Here is a 14,199-nt window from a genome sequence, read left to right as displayed (position 1 = left end):
TTTCATGACACCACGATTATCAGAAGTATATCTCATTGAAATCAATCAAAAGTCGTAAAACTGCAGTAAATTGTTAAGCTCGCATAGTAAGTATATTTTATTATCATTTATTTTTGATAGAGCACTATTGGTTGTACATGATTTGTTGTCTTAATCCTCTTTTTTTCCAATTTCCAATTCAAAGTAATATATATATATATATATATATATATATATATATATATATATATATATATATATTTATATATATATATATATATATTCTTAGACATGGAAATGTCAATTACTTTACACACGCACACACACACACACACACACACACACACACACACACATATATATATATATATATATATATATATATATATATATAAATAATCAACATTCGCATGTCTAAGAATGTATATATATTGCGTAAGAAATAAGTAGAGTGTAAAATGATGACCTTTGCTTCTGATTTTCAGATAAATGCAATGTTCAAATTAATTTTTTATATTTTTCAAATTTGGTACAAAAATGTCCACACGTTCTTCACGCAAATGTTTACCCGAATTTCAGCATTATGTTTACATGTGTGTGTTTATGCAGGTGGTGTGCTTTTGTCTTTGGGATTACCTTCTTGGATCACTTCGGCTTGCATTTGGTCACTGGTTGGTTCTGCAACATAATTCGACTTGGGTTCATTATCTTTAGACTCATCCTCGATTGACAAAGTGCAGTTGTCGATAGCGTAAGAACTTTCTGCACTGCCACCTTTCTCAAGCAAAGGTGGTATTGGTTTAATGCTTTCGAAGACACCCTTGGTGTTGCTTGGTGGTTCAGAGCGAATCGAGCGATTATCGTCCAAAATGTCGTGGTCATACGAGAAGTTGTGATACACGGACCCGGCCAAGCTTAATGTGTTCATGCTCTGATTCTCCGGGACCACCGATAATGGAGAGGCGTGTTTCTGGCTGGCTGACTGCTCGGTTGCTGCGCACCAGCCGCGCTCTGGGGAGGAATTGTTTGATACAGAACTACCCCGGTGCCGGCGGAATTGACGGACACGATCAGAAGCACTGGTGGTTTCATTTTGGGAGTGATTTTGGTAATTTCGATCACCATTCCATGACAGGGCTCGACTGGTGAAGTGGTGGGCTTCTAACATACGACTTGTGCGGCGATGCTTCAGTCGGATGTGATGTCGAATGTCGGTGAATTCGTCATGTGTTAAATTGCGATCATAATGTGCGCTATGGAAAAGCTGTTGAAAAGAAAAAAATAATATTTAACTTTTTTATATTTTTTTACAGGATGAACAGAAAAATGTTTTGACTCTTATCATTGTATCAAAATGGTGCTTGATTGGAAACCTTCGTCTGATCCATCCTGTTAGTAATGTATTTTAAAAAGAATTGGAGAAATCAATAGCAAAATAGAAGCCAAAGAAATAATAGTTCAAACCCTAACCGTCAATTTCTAAGTCTAAACCTAAGCAGGTTTCAATTCGTAATATGAATTTCAGTTTGTTTTATCATTATTTCAAAGTTTGTTTGATACAAACTTTGAAATTATAAATAAGTAATTTTAAAACCTTTGTTTGAAATGTTATAAAATTGGTTCAGTCATCCACTTATTAGTTTTGATTATGCATTAGTTTTGATTATGCCCTCCCCCATACATTTATGCATGAACGTCATGTCTGAGTATGACTACTTTTTAAACAATGCGTCTTGCAATGCATACGCGCAGACCAATGTCACAAAACTATTAAAATAGATTCGTAACTCAAGTGTCATAGTTTGGTGAGAAAAACTATGAATGGTGACTCTGTGAAATGCTGTATTAGAGAGGATTTGATAGCAAAGCTAAAACTAAATTCAAAATGAAAGATTTGGTCTACCTTCATAATGGAGCATGTACTCCAAATTTGGCTTTGCAATATTTGGAGAATCTTGGATCTAGCAAAATATATAGTTGATATTGCTCAAATTCCTTACATATAAGGGTTTGTCTCAGACGAAGATTTGTTTGTTTTTGGTAAATTCAATAAAGTGCACACCGTCCAGTGTATGATTTATCAATGAGTTGCGGATTGTGAAGCCATCCATTGGCTAAAAACAGTGTGATTAAAATAAAGTTTTACAAAAGCAAAGCTACTTTTAAATAAAACAACAATTATATCAATATAACTTATTTTTCGTCAGACTTTATAAAGTTTCCCAACTTCAAGCGAAAGCTAAGTGTTCTTCATTTCAGTAGAACTTACCTGCTGCTGCTCAGACACGATTGCAGTATTTCACGATCCCAGAATAAAAACCTGTTAAAACGGACGCCCGAAGCTTATAACAGAACAAATATACATATAAATATGGTGAATGGTTTTGAAATATTTTTGTCAATTGAAAATATAAATTCGATTTTTACTCAACATTACAAAGGATGTATTTACACTAAAATATATTTACACTAAAATATATTTACACTAGAATGTATTAACGGTAAAAATATGTACGTTAAATGTATTTATTATAGAATGTACAACAACTAGAATGTATTTATGCTAGAGAGTATTTACAGTAAAATAGATTTAGATTAGAATGTATTTACACTAGAATGTATTCAACCTAAAATGTTTTTACGCTTGAATATAATTACACTATTATATATTAACAAAAACAGTTTTTTTACACTGTATTGCATTTATACTCGAATATAGTTACATAAAAATATATTTACACCATAATATATTGAAACTTGAATGTATTTATGCTCGAATGTATTTATGCTAAACTGTATTAACGCTAAAATGTATTAACACTAGAATATATTTACCATTAAATTTTTATATAGGAATTTATTTGAACTTAAATGTGATTTCCTATATTTTGTATTTACGCTAGAATGTATTTACGCTAGAATGTATTTACACTAGAATGTATTTACACTAGAATATATTTACGCTAGAATGTATTTACACTAGATTGTATTTACACTAGAATGTATTTACACTACATAGTATTTACACTAGAATGTATTTACACTAGAATGTATTTAGGCTAGAATGTATTTACGCTAGAATGTATTTACACACGAATGTATTTACACTAGAATTTATTTACACTAGAATGTATTTACGCTAGAATATATTTACGCTAGAATGTATTTACCCTAGAATGTATTTACGCTAGAATGTATTTACCCTAGAATGTATTTACGCTAGAATGTATTTACACTAGAATGTATTTACACTAGAATGTATTTACGCTAGAATGTATTTACACTAGAATGTATTTACACTAGAATGTATTTACACTAGAATGTATTTACACAAGAATGTACTTACGCTAGAATGTATTTACGTTAGAATGTATTTACACTAGAATGTATTTACGCTAGAATGTATTTACGCTAGAATGTATTTACACTAGAATGTATTTACACTAGAATGTATTTACACTAGAATGTATTTACACAAGAATGTACTTACGCTAGAATGTATTTACGCTAGAATGTATTTACACTAGAATGTATTTACGCTAGAATGTATTTACCCTAGAATGTATTTACGCTAGAATGTATTTACACTAGAATGTATTTACACTAGATTGTATTTACGCTAGAATGTATTTACACTAGAATTTATTTACGCTAGAATGTATTCACGCTAGAATGTATTTACACACGAATGTATTTACGCTAGAATGTATTTACCCTAGAATGTATTTACACTAGAATGTATTTACACTAGAATGTATTTACGCTAGAATGTATTTATACACGAATGTATTTACGCTAGAATGTATTTACACTAGAATGTATTTACGCTAGAATGTATTTACACTAGAATGTATTTACACACGAATGTATTTACACTAGAATGTATTTACGCTAGAATGTATTTACACTAAAATGTATTCACGCTAGAATGTATTTACACTAGAATGTATTTACGCTACAATGTATTTACACTAGAATGTATTTACGCTAGAATGTATTTACGCTAGAATGTATTTACACTAGAATGTATTTACGCTAGAATGTATTTACGCTAGAATGTATTTACACTAGAATGTATTTACGCTAGAATGTATTTACGCTAGAATGTATTTACACTAGAATGTATTTACACTAGAATGTATTCACGCTAGAATGTATTTACACTAGAATGTATTTACACTAGAATGTATTTACGCTAGAATGTATTTACACTAGAATGTATTTACGCTAGAATGTATTTACGCTACAATGTATTTACGCTAGAATGTATTTACACTAGAATGTATTTACGCTAGAATGTATTTACGCTACAATGTATTTACGCTAGAATGTATTTACACTAGAATGTATTTACACTAGAATGTATTTACGCTAGAATGTATTCACGCTAGAATGTATTTACGCTAGAATGTATTTACGCTAGAATGTATTTACGCTAGAATGTATTTACACACGAATGTATTTACACTAGAATGTATTTACACTGGAATGTATTTACGCTAGAATGTATTTACGCTAGAATGTATTCACGCTAGAATGTATTTACACTAGAATGTATTTACGCTACAATGTATTTACACTAGAATGTATTTACGCTAGAATGTATTCACGCTAGAATGTATTTACACTAGAATGTATTTACGCTAGAATGTATTTACGCTAGAATGTATTTACGCTAGAATGTATTTACACTAGAATGTATTTACGCTACAATGTATTTACGCTAGAATGTATTTACACTAGAATGTATTTACACTAGAATGTATTTACGCTAGAATGTATTCACGCTAGAATGTATTTACGCTAGAATGTATTTACGCTAGAATGTATTTACGCTAGAATGTATTTACACTAGAATGTATTTACGCTAGAATGTATTTACACTAGAATGTATTTACGCTAGAATGTATTCACGCTAGAATGTATTTACACTAGAATGTATTTACGCTAGAATGTATTTACGCTAGAATGTATTTACGCTAGAATGTATTTACCCTAGAATGTATTTACACTAGAATGTATTTACGCTACAATGTATTTACACTAGAATGTATTTACGCTAGAATGTATTCACCCTAGAATGTATTTACACTAGAATGTATTTACGCTAGAATGTATTTACGCTAAAATGTATTTACACTAGAATGTATTTACGCTAGAATGTATTCACACTAGAATGTATTTACACTAGAATGTATTTACGCTAGAATGTATTTACGCTAGAATGTATTTACACTAGAATGTATTTACACTAGAATGTATTTACACTAGATTGTATTTACGCTAGAATGTATTTACGCTAGAATGTATTTCTGCTGTTGGTGTGTTCGGGTTGGCTGTAATCCTATACACATGTAGAAATTGTTGAAGTGCTTCATCTGTTGGTGTCCCTTGAGCCTTTTTATGTTGTTTGTTGAAGCTTTCTGTTTCGATTTCTCTGTTGCTACGAATGAGACGTTTCATTTCTTGTTGAAAACAGACAGATTGTTTTCTTCTAGTTCGAATCTTGTACATGTCCTGGTGAGAATACTTCTCGAAATTCCTCTTAAATTAACTCGTCCTTCAGTTATTGCGCTTTCGTAGACGAGTGTTCTACCCTATGACAGAATTTATTCATGAGTTAGTCCCACAATTCGAATCGCTCCATCGAATCCGAAGAGATTTTCGGATGTCCTATGTACATACACTTTCACTTTTTTTAGTAATACCATTTAAGATCACCGGAAGTGTGAGCTCTCCCTCAAATTTCACTTTATCACCTGTCACAGCTCGAGCTGATTTGTTCGTCTTCTGCATGGTTGGTTTCCTTAGCCTTTTCCACGTCTTAAGGTTAATGATGGACAGGTCTGATCCGGAATCCAGTTGTAGATGCACAGTTTTATTTCCGATGTAAACTTTGACATATTTGCGCCGGTTTTTATCCGAATCCAAATCGAATCTAGTCTGTCGGACGCTGTTCTTGACCTTGTTCTTCCTGCACTGGGTCGCTTTGTGGCCCTTCCTGTCACATTTGTTGCAGTACTTATATTTGGGGTCGTACTAAAAATGTACGTCTACTTTATGTCCGTCTAATTGCTGCTGCTCCTGATGATTATGAAGCAACTTCTTTAAAGCCACTTCCGGTTTTTGACAGTGGAAATTATCGTGTGCTATTTAAAAACAATATATATATATATTATCTTTGTTAAAAAAATACAATAATGTTCGGACAAGTGATCTTTTCCTAAGAATTTGTAAAATACAATAACAGATCTGCATAAAATAAAATTAGAATTATATTTAGTAATTTACACTAGTTTTGGAGGATTAAAAAACAAAAAAAGAATCGAGTTTTCGACCATTCGCATGCTGTTTGTTTTGTTTTTTGCGTTAAATATTAGTGTTGTGCCGATGAATCGGAATCGGAATCGGGAATCGGTTAAATCGGTAATTTTCGGGGAATCGGAATCGGCATCGGAATCGGAAAAATTTGTGTATAATTTCCGATTCCAAAATCGATTCTTTGAATATTTTTCAAAAGTTAATTTTCAATTGCTTGTACCGATTATAAATATTTATTTCTTTTAAACTATTAGTAAAACTAAACTCTATAGATCTACGTACTCGTTATAGAATGAAGTTCTCATAACAAAATCACGTAATTTCATTAAATAGTTTTTGTTTTACGCTCCCTTGACTAATTATCGCAGTTTTTTTAGGAAGATTCCAAATTTCCCAAATCGTTTTTACGGCATAAAATAAAAACTATTTGATGAAATTACGTGATTTTTTTTATGAGAACTTCATTCCATAACGAGTACGTAGAATATATATATTTTTTATTTTTCGTTTTTTAACATAGTGTAAACTGCACAAGCACCCTTTTTTAATACGTGAAGACAGTTTAGAGCTTCATCCTAGATCTAAAAATAATTTGGTTTTTAGTGGGTTTACAAATATCGTCCAAAAGTAGAATTTCAATGAGGGGGGACTTTTAAATGTAAATATAATTTCTTTTTCAATCTGAAAAATTTCTAAATGTTTTCTCTTTATCTATTTTATCCAGACTTTGATAAATTCATTGTGAGATATTCATGTATATTTTTAACTTTTCCGAAACCCGAGAAAAATGCGACGGTGACAGACAATGTGGCTCCAGGAAAATAAAATAAAACTCTATTCGTTTGAAATCTTTTCATATTAAACTCCTTGAGAAATTTGGCAAGTGGGTGTGAAAAAGTATTGTTGTCGAAACCAACGGCATCGAAGGTGTTAATTACCCCATAATACTTTCAACTCAACTTTTGAGTGAGATTGGCGGGCTTCAGCGAGGCCTCCGTGATATATATATATATCTCACGGAGGCCTAGGCTTCAGACGGCATTGGCGCCGTCGTAGCAATCCTTAAGTATATACATAAACAATACCGGCAGAATCAAAGAAAATCACACTGGAAGCATATTTCAAATTAAATCAAAGGCCAAGCCTTTTCACAATTTTGTCCATTCCTTGTTGGTCCCCCCGATTTATCGGAGAGGGACTATAGTTTTCAGTGGCGTCCGTTCGTTCGTCCGTTCGTCCGGATGATTCCCGGATAACCGTCCATTACTTTTTTCTGAAATTTTGCCACAAGTTGTACTCCAATACGTAGATGTGCACAACATCGAGTTTTTTTTTTTAAAGAAAACTCTCGTTGCTCCCCCAGGGGCTGAAAAGGGGTCAAAAATGCCCAAAATGGCAAAAATGACACTTTTGGCCCCATAACTTTTTTCCCGTCCATTAGATTTTACTGAAACTTGTCCAAAATGTGAAGGCAATTGTTGCAAATGTAAATTCAGTATCGCCGACCCTGGCAAAACTCTGGTTTGCGCCCCCCGGGAACTTTTAGGGCTAAAAACCACCCCTTTTTTAGGCTCTTTTTTCATATTTGTCTAAAATGTGATTATGTATCTCTATTTAGTGTTTTTTATATGGTGCTGAACTCAAATTTACATGTCTTAAGGCCTGAAACATAGCCGTTTGTCCATTTTTACAAGTAATCAGCTCCCCCATGGGGGCAAAAGAGGTAAAAAAAATACCTCAAAATGACTCTAAATAGACAAAATTGACATATTTTTCAGAATAACTTTTCATCCATTCATTAGATTTTTCTGAAACTTGGCAAAACCATGGGCATACCTGATATACACCTGATGGAAGTATCACTGACCCTGGGAAAAATCAGAGTCACAAGCCCTGGAGGTTTTAGGGCTAATATTGGGTGTGGAGCAAAAGTTGAACTTAGTCATTTTTCTGAAAACTTTTGAAAATTTTTTTTTCACTCAAAATTGTTTTTTTATCAGTTATGTATCGCTTTTTTTATCACTTTATTCGACCCCCCCTCCTCACATAGAGGGGGACCATGCATGCACGGCTTGTTATATCTGTCAATACCGATTGCCGAGTGAGGGAGCAGCAAACATACCGACAAAACCCAACACTTTTATATTCTACTTTTTATTTAATTAGCAATAATGTTTGATATTATTTTTCTGGGCAAAATATTTCTTTAATTTTAGACAATTCTTTCGCTACTTTGAAAATAAACTGCATTCTTCTAAAGGTTACCTAGCGAATTTTCGCAAAGTTTCAATTTTTGTTTTGTTTATTTTACGCATATAAAATAAGTTTAGATCTTCTTTAGTTTTACTAATAGTTTAAAAGAAATAAATATTTATAATCGGTACAAACAATTGAAAATGAACTTTTTAAAAATATTAAAAGAATCGATTTGGGAATCGGAAATTAGGCACAAATTTTTCCGATTCCAATACCGATTCCGATACCCCCAAAATTACCGATTTATCCGATTCCCGATTCCGATTAATCGACACAACACTAATATAAAACGATTAGGAATTTAAAATAGACGGTCAGTTTCACAAATAAATATAACGTAACATGAGCTGTAGTGTGTTACCAATTTTAAATTATGTGCGCTTATTGGGGATAGGGTGTCTACTTTTTAAGCGATTACACATGGTTTTACAACGTTGCAAACCGAACTTAATTTAGTGGGAAACACTTTAGTTAATATCCATAAAGAATTAGGATGGCCAGAAATGATGATCATTTTACGTTAAATTTATATTCGAAACTGATCTTACACTCTAAATTCTAAATGATCGCTTTTCTTTCCGCCAATTAAAAAAATGTTCTAACACGTAATCTATAAAAGTAATATTTCATTTTGGAATAGGGATTTAGCTGCGAGAGAAAGCACAGAAAGCTCACGCAATCTCACGTTAAAAATGGTTTTCATAATAGTAATATTATTATTTAGAAATTCGTTCGTAACAATGAGATGTGGCTTTGCTAAGTGGCGTTGTTAAATATATTGTTCTTACATCGTTTTCTTATTTTGCCTACCAATCTTCGAATATTTTCCACTATTCATGTAAGTAGCATGTTATACAGTAAATACGAACTGGTACAATATAGCTTTGTTTTAAAATCAAAATAAATGTTTTGTTGTGTTACAATTTTTAATCAATTACAAGGCAAACATTTGAGATAAAATATACGCGGACATTAACCAGGGGTTTATGTAATAATTTGAAAATTTACGAAAAAACAAACAAAAAAATCTCTAATTAAATATGTATAAATTTTACAAGAATCGGAATCGGAATCGGGAATCGGATCGGAATCGGAAATTTTGAACGGAATCGGAATCGGAATCGGGAAAAATTTTGGCATCGTCCCATCACTATTAAATATTTTTGTAAAAAAATGCTTTTTTTATTTATCTTTTTATTTTCAGAATTAGGGAAATATTTAAAAAAAATAATAATAAAATACGAGTCAAAAGTAAAAAGGAAAACACTCTGGCCTACAAAAATGCCCGGACGGTCCCATCGACATTTCCAAGTACGGGCGCCTCGGGCGACTAGCAGTTATCGAAGTATTCTAAAACGGTTTTTAGTCATATTTGACATACATAGAAAAAGCAAAAAAAGCGTAACGGAAGATTAGGTGACTACTGACTCGGTGTGAGCAAATAAAACGCTATTGTTTCAGTTTTTTTTTTGTTTTTTTTTCACTGTTTTGTGTTCGTTTTTAGTATTATATTATAATACTTATAAAAATATATCACTTTATGAAATATTTATTTATATTTGGCAAGGTTGACTTGAGATGCCCACAAGATAGCGACTGTGAACGAATGTAAAAAATGAAAATGGAACGGAACGCACATTTAAGTGAAACGAGATTATCGCGTCAATAATAATAAGCGTGTATTAATTTTTAACTAATCTATACTTGTTATGAATATGTAAAAAAAAAAAAAAGACACAGTAGTGTTTACTTTTTTTTTTTTTTTTTTTTTTTTTCTTAGGGGTTTTTGGGGTCGCTGTTGTTGTCGTTGTAAATTTACCGTTTGCATGGTATAACCCCTGAACGCTTGGACTACGCACGAGCGCGCGGTAGCATACACAAATTTACATTGGTCGTCGCTCGTCCGCAAGTACTTTTCCTAATATTAATGCGTGCGTGTTGTTTTCACTGGTCGCCATGTGTTGTTTTTGCGCGTGCGGAAACAACACATGGCGACCAGTGAAAACAACACGCAATACACTGGATAATAAACGCATTAATATCAGGAAAAGTACTTGTCATCACTTTAAAGAAAAGTGTGGAGGTTGACCTAATGTAAATTCGTTTATGCGCTCGCGCGTTATCCCAGGGTTTAGGTGTTAATACCATGCAAACAGTAATTTTGCGACGGGCTTGAATATCAGATTCGTTGTCAGCGACCCCAAAACCTCCTTAAAAAACAATTGTTTTTGGTTGGGGCTATTATGGTATTAAACAACATATTTACCTTTTCTTTTGGTTGGTGTTTATTTTTTCGACTAGTCTAAGTTTTACGTAACAATTTAATAAAGAAAACATATGGAAAGAATGAAATGAAATAACTAAGAAATGTTTTTTTTTCTTTTACTTTGGAAAATTCAACTAAACTAGTTTCGCATAAATATTTAATCAACAAAAAAATACCGTAAAAATTAAATTTCATGTTCCATTGCATAATTACCAAAAGAAAACAATAAAGTAACAAAAGTAAAAATTTTTTTTTTTTTTTCGAAATAGAACTTAATCAACAGTCGAGTTTTTTTATTTTTATTTATTTATTTTTTTTGTAACAATTTTGTTTTTAAATACTGGAAATCTGCATGAAATAAAAATAGAATCAGTTTTTCTTTTTTTTTTTTTTTTTTTGTAATTCTTATGCCCAAAACAATAAGCAATCGCTTTCGCGTCGGCATTCCCCTGTAGGCGACTAATAGATAATCCCTTTTATCATTTTTCTAAAACTTTAATCACAAAATTATAATGTTAGATAATCGAAATTGTCCCTTAAATTTGAAGAAAACTATTTGTTTATTTTTACGCTAGTTTAATTTTTAATAGTAGATCCCCCACCTCAAAAACAAACAAACAAACAACCCCCCCCAAAAAACAAAAAACAAAAAACAAAAAAAAAAAAACAAGCAGTGTTCATCAAGTTGCTTCATTCTACAAAATTCTCGGGCAGAAATATTGCGTTCAAATCTATACGTACATAGCAAGCAATCTATACGGACATAGCAAGCAATCTATACGTACATAGCTAGCAATCTATACGTACATAGCTAGCAATCTATGTACGTATAGATTGCTAGCTATGTACGTATAGATTGCTTGCTATGTCCGTATAGATTGCTTGCTATGTACGTATAGATTTGAACGCAATATTTCTGCCCAAGAATTTTGCAGAATAAAGCAACTTGATGAACACTGCTTGTTTGTTGTTGTTTTTTTTAGAGGTGGGGGATCTACTATTAAAAATTAAACTAGCGTAAAAATAAACAAATAGTTTTCTTCAATTTTCAGAGACAGTTTCGGTTACCTAATATTATAATATTGTGATAAAAGTTTCAGAAAAACATTAAAAGGGATTATCTAGCTGTTAGTCGCCTAGGGCGTCCCTACAGGTCAATGCTGACGCGGCAACAATTGCTTATTGTTTTGGGCATAAGAATTTAAAAAAAAAAACTGATTCTATTTTTTATTTTATCCAGATTTACAGTATTTAAAAAAAATTGTTAAAAAAAAAAAAAAAAAAAAAAAAAACTCCACTGCTGATAAAATTCTATTTGGAAAAAAAAAATTAAACGAAAACAAAAGGATTTTTTTTTTTTAAATTTTTTTTACATAGGCATAACCACTTATCAAGGCCCAGAGACCACTCCGGCAATAAGGGGTAAGAGTGTACAGCAATTAATTGGAGAATGTAGTAATCGTCAGTAATGGAAATTCGGTAAATTTGTTAACAAGTGGAATGGCTCATCAGAAACTTGTTTACGTTGGACTTGGAGACAACCATATTGTAGTCAACTGGAAAGCAAGAAAACGGAAGACGATTCCACAGGCGTGCAATTCTAAGAAAGAAGCTTTGTTCATGGAATCTACGTTTAGGTTTAGGCACAAATAAAGAGTGTGGGGGGGGGGAATTATTGATAGTGTTTTCAGCTAGACGAGTGTTTCTTGTGAAAGTTTGGCGAGGGGGACCATAGATTGAAGCTCAGTCGAACACTTTTCATGAAAATAACGATACATCAGAAACAAACTTGCAACATCTCTTCTGTGAGATAGAGGTTACAGTGAAGAGAAAAGGACATCTCCCACGAGGCCATGAAGTCTATTTTGAACTATATCAAGGCAGGACAAGCCCTTTCTAGCAGCTCCTGTGGCAACAGTACTCCATCCTTGAACGTATCTGGCTCTTATATAGATAGAGAATTGCATCAGCAGTGAGATATCTACTGGATCGATGGAAGGATCCCACCATTTTTTCAGCAGCCTTAGCAACAGATTTGATGTACAAGTTCCATTTAAGATCAGGAGTAAAGGTCAAGCCCAGAAGATTGTCAAAACTTGAGGCCTCCCCAAGACGAGAGCCATTCATTTTAATTGATACCAGATGTGGATCAGAACGTTGATGATGTAAAGATAGAAGCTTGGTTTTAGATGCATTAAAAGTAACCAGCCACTCCTTTCCCCATTGTACAACGTGATCAAGATCAGAAGAGAGAGAATTGGAGAGAACTTGGTCGTTTACTGTATTAGATGTGCTACCATAGATGGTAGTGTTATCAGCAAAAATGTCTATGATGTGATTTGTAAGATCATTAATGTAGATCAGGAAAAGAGTTGGGCCAAGGATGGACCCCTGAGGGACTCCAGCATTAATACTGTGAGCTTCTGATTTTTGCGCATCAACTACTACTCTTATGAACCTATCAGAGAGAAATGATTTAATAATTGAGAAGACTATAAGAGAAGTTTTTACTTTTTTTATTTCATTGTTTTCTTTCGGTAATTATGCAGAGATTTAACATGAAATTTAATTTTTATTGTATTTTTTGTTTATTAAATCGTCATGCGAAAGTACAGACTAGTTGAATTAAAAAAAAAATAAATGGAAAAATAAAAAACAAATATTTCTATGTTATTTCATTTCATTTTTTTTTATGTTTTCTTTATTAAATTGTTACGTAAAACTTAGACTAGTCGAAAAAATAAACACCAACCAAAAGAAAAGGTAAATATGTTCTTTAATACCATAATAGCCCCAACCAAAAACAATTGTTTTTTAAGGAGGTTTTGGGGTCGCTGACAACGAATCTGATATTCAAGCCCGTCGCAAAATTACTGTTTGCATGGTATTAACACCTAAACCCTGGGACAACGCGCGAGCGCATAAACGAATTTACATTAGGTCAACCTCCACACTTTTCTTTAAAGTGATGACAAGTACTTTTCCTGATATTAATGCGTTTATTATCCAGTGTATTGCGTGTTGTTTTCACTGGTCGCCATGTGTTGTTTTTGCGTGCGCGAAAACAACACATGGCGACCAGTGTAAACAACACGCACGCATTAATATTAGGAAAAGTACTTGTTGACGAGCGACGACCAATGTAAATTTGTGTATGCTACCGCGCGCTCGTGCGTAGTCCAAGCGTTCAGGGGTTAATACCATGCAAACGGTAAATTTACAACGGGGTTGAATATCAGACTCGTTGTCAGCGCCTCCAAAACCCCTAAGAAAAAAATTTTATTTACCAAAAAAACAAAACAAAACAAAACAAAAAAACAAACAAAAGTAAACACTACTGTGTCTTTTTTTTTAAACATATTCATAACAAGTATTGA

At 32.7% G+C, this 14,199-nt stretch overlaps 1 protein-coding gene across 6 annotated transcripts in view; it reads right to left on the bottom strand.

The window, feature by feature from the left end:
• Positions 1-476: 476 nt before the first annotated feature.
• LOC145287834 (Na(+)/H(+) exchanger beta-like) overlaps positions 477-14,199 on the bottom strand; it is a 1,099,100-nt gene continuing 1,085,377 nt past the window's right edge. For all 6 annotated transcript variants that reach the window (XM_080135700.1, XM_080135702.1, XM_080135704.1 and 3 more), the window contains one exon: positions 477-1,243. In XM_080135700.1, the coding sequence (XP_079991826.1) occupies positions 581-1,243 (663 nt within the window). In that variant the 3' untranslated portion in view covers positions 477-580. The remainder of the gene's footprint in view (positions 1,244-14,199) is intronic.

This window comes from Euprymna scolopes, chromosome 11 (genome assembly GCF_053919585.1).
Source record: "Euprymna scolopes isolate OS-2025 chromosome 11, ASM5391958v1, whole genome shotgun sequence".
Taxonomy (NCBI): Eukaryota; Metazoa; Mollusca; class Cephalopoda; order Sepiida; family Sepiolidae; genus Euprymna; species Euprymna scolopes.
Note: the sequence above shows the minus strand (reverse complement) of the source record. Positions and strands in the feature narration are given on the sequence as shown.